The sequence below is a fragment of the Penaeus monodon genome, chromosome 34, assembly GCF_015228065.2.
Source record: "Penaeus monodon isolate SGIC_2016 chromosome 34, NSTDA_Pmon_1, whole genome shotgun sequence".
NCBI classification, from domain to species: Eukaryota; Metazoa; Arthropoda; class Malacostraca; order Decapoda; family Penaeidae; genus Penaeus; species Penaeus monodon.
In genome coordinates, this window is record NC_051419.1 from 16001154 (window position 1) to 16002409 (window position 1256).

A 1256-nucleotide genomic window follows, 5' to 3' on the forward strand; every position below is an offset into this window, starting at 1 on the left:
CCTATAATGACATGAGTTGTTTACCCTTTCCATGATAATAACAATATTTTTTCCCTGTCAAACCAGTGGTAAAGCATTTCCCATCATCTTTATACATTCACACTGAAAAAAAATCGACTAATGTTATTGCTCAGCTTTTTATGCAATAAGCTGTTGCACACCGCCTCTGCAATTATCTTCCCTTAGAGAACTTTGACCTCTGATGACTCTATCTTGGTTGACTCAAGGTTAAGGCGATACTAGTGTTTGTCCGCTCTTCACTCTTGTCTTAGGTGGTCGCTTTTAGTTGCGTGCAAGATAGAAAGAGTTCTTAACGTTGCAGATTTGCATGATCATTTGAGGGCCATTCAACATGAGCGCCGTGTGAATTGCTGTTGCTCTTTTTGTTGCGTTGTAAAGGGGTGGTGTCAGACGTGGGGGTTTTAGAGACGTAAATTTGATGCTGAGATGGGATTAGGGATTAAGGGTGAAATAGGTGGTGTACGTGAGACCTCGGGTGGGACTGGGACGTTGGTCTTTCTCTCTTCTGGTTCCTTTTCCTTTATTTCTTCTTCCCCTTTATCTATCCCCCTTCCCCTTTCCCTATTTTTTTCTCTTTATCTCATTTGTCCTCTTTCTCTCAGTCTTCTTCTATCCCCCCCCCACTTTCTCTTATATTTCCTCTTTTTTAGTCTTTCATCTTTTCCATCTCATTCTCTTCGTCAAATTTACCTCCTTTTCTCGCTCTCTCTCTCTTCTTTTCATCTTTTCCCCTCTCCCTCGCCATTTTCCTCTCCTTTTCCCCATACCCTCCTTTTCCTTCTCTTCTCCCCCTATCCTTCACCATCTCTTCTCTTCTATACCTCTCCTTCTCTTCACCCCGATCTCCCTCCTTCTCTTCTCCCCCTATCCTTCACCTTCTCTTCTTCCCTATCCTTATCCTTCACTTCTCCTCTATCTCCCTCCATCTCTTCTCCCCTATCCCTATCCTTCTCTTCTCCCTTATCTCCCTCCCTCTCTTCTCCCTTATCTCTCTCCCTCTCTTCTTCTTCTTCTCCCTCTTCCTCTGTCACATTACTAAGCCAGCCAACCCACACTTACACGAAGCGAACTTTTTGACGCCGGTTTAATAAATATGTAACGAGCTCAGGCTTTGACATTAACCGAGTACATTTCTGAGTATTATGTGGAGTATTTTATCCACTTCATCCACACTTGAGGTATGGTGGATAGATTGGTGAACGAAGATTTGGTTTGCTGTTGCCGTAGTTTTGAAT

General features: G+C 43.2%; 1 protein-coding gene across 1 annotated transcript in view; it reads left to right on the top strand.

Annotated features, from left to right (window-relative positions):
- Nucleotides 1-243, top strand: part of LOC119594835 — an 8548-nt gene extending 8305 nt beyond the window's left edge. The window contains exon 5 of the mRNA XM_037943921.1: nt 187-243. Coding sequence (XP_037799849.1) covers nt 187-243 — 57 coding nt within the window. The remainder of the gene's footprint in view (nt 1-186) is intronic.
- Nucleotides 244-1256: the final 1013 nt, after the last annotated feature.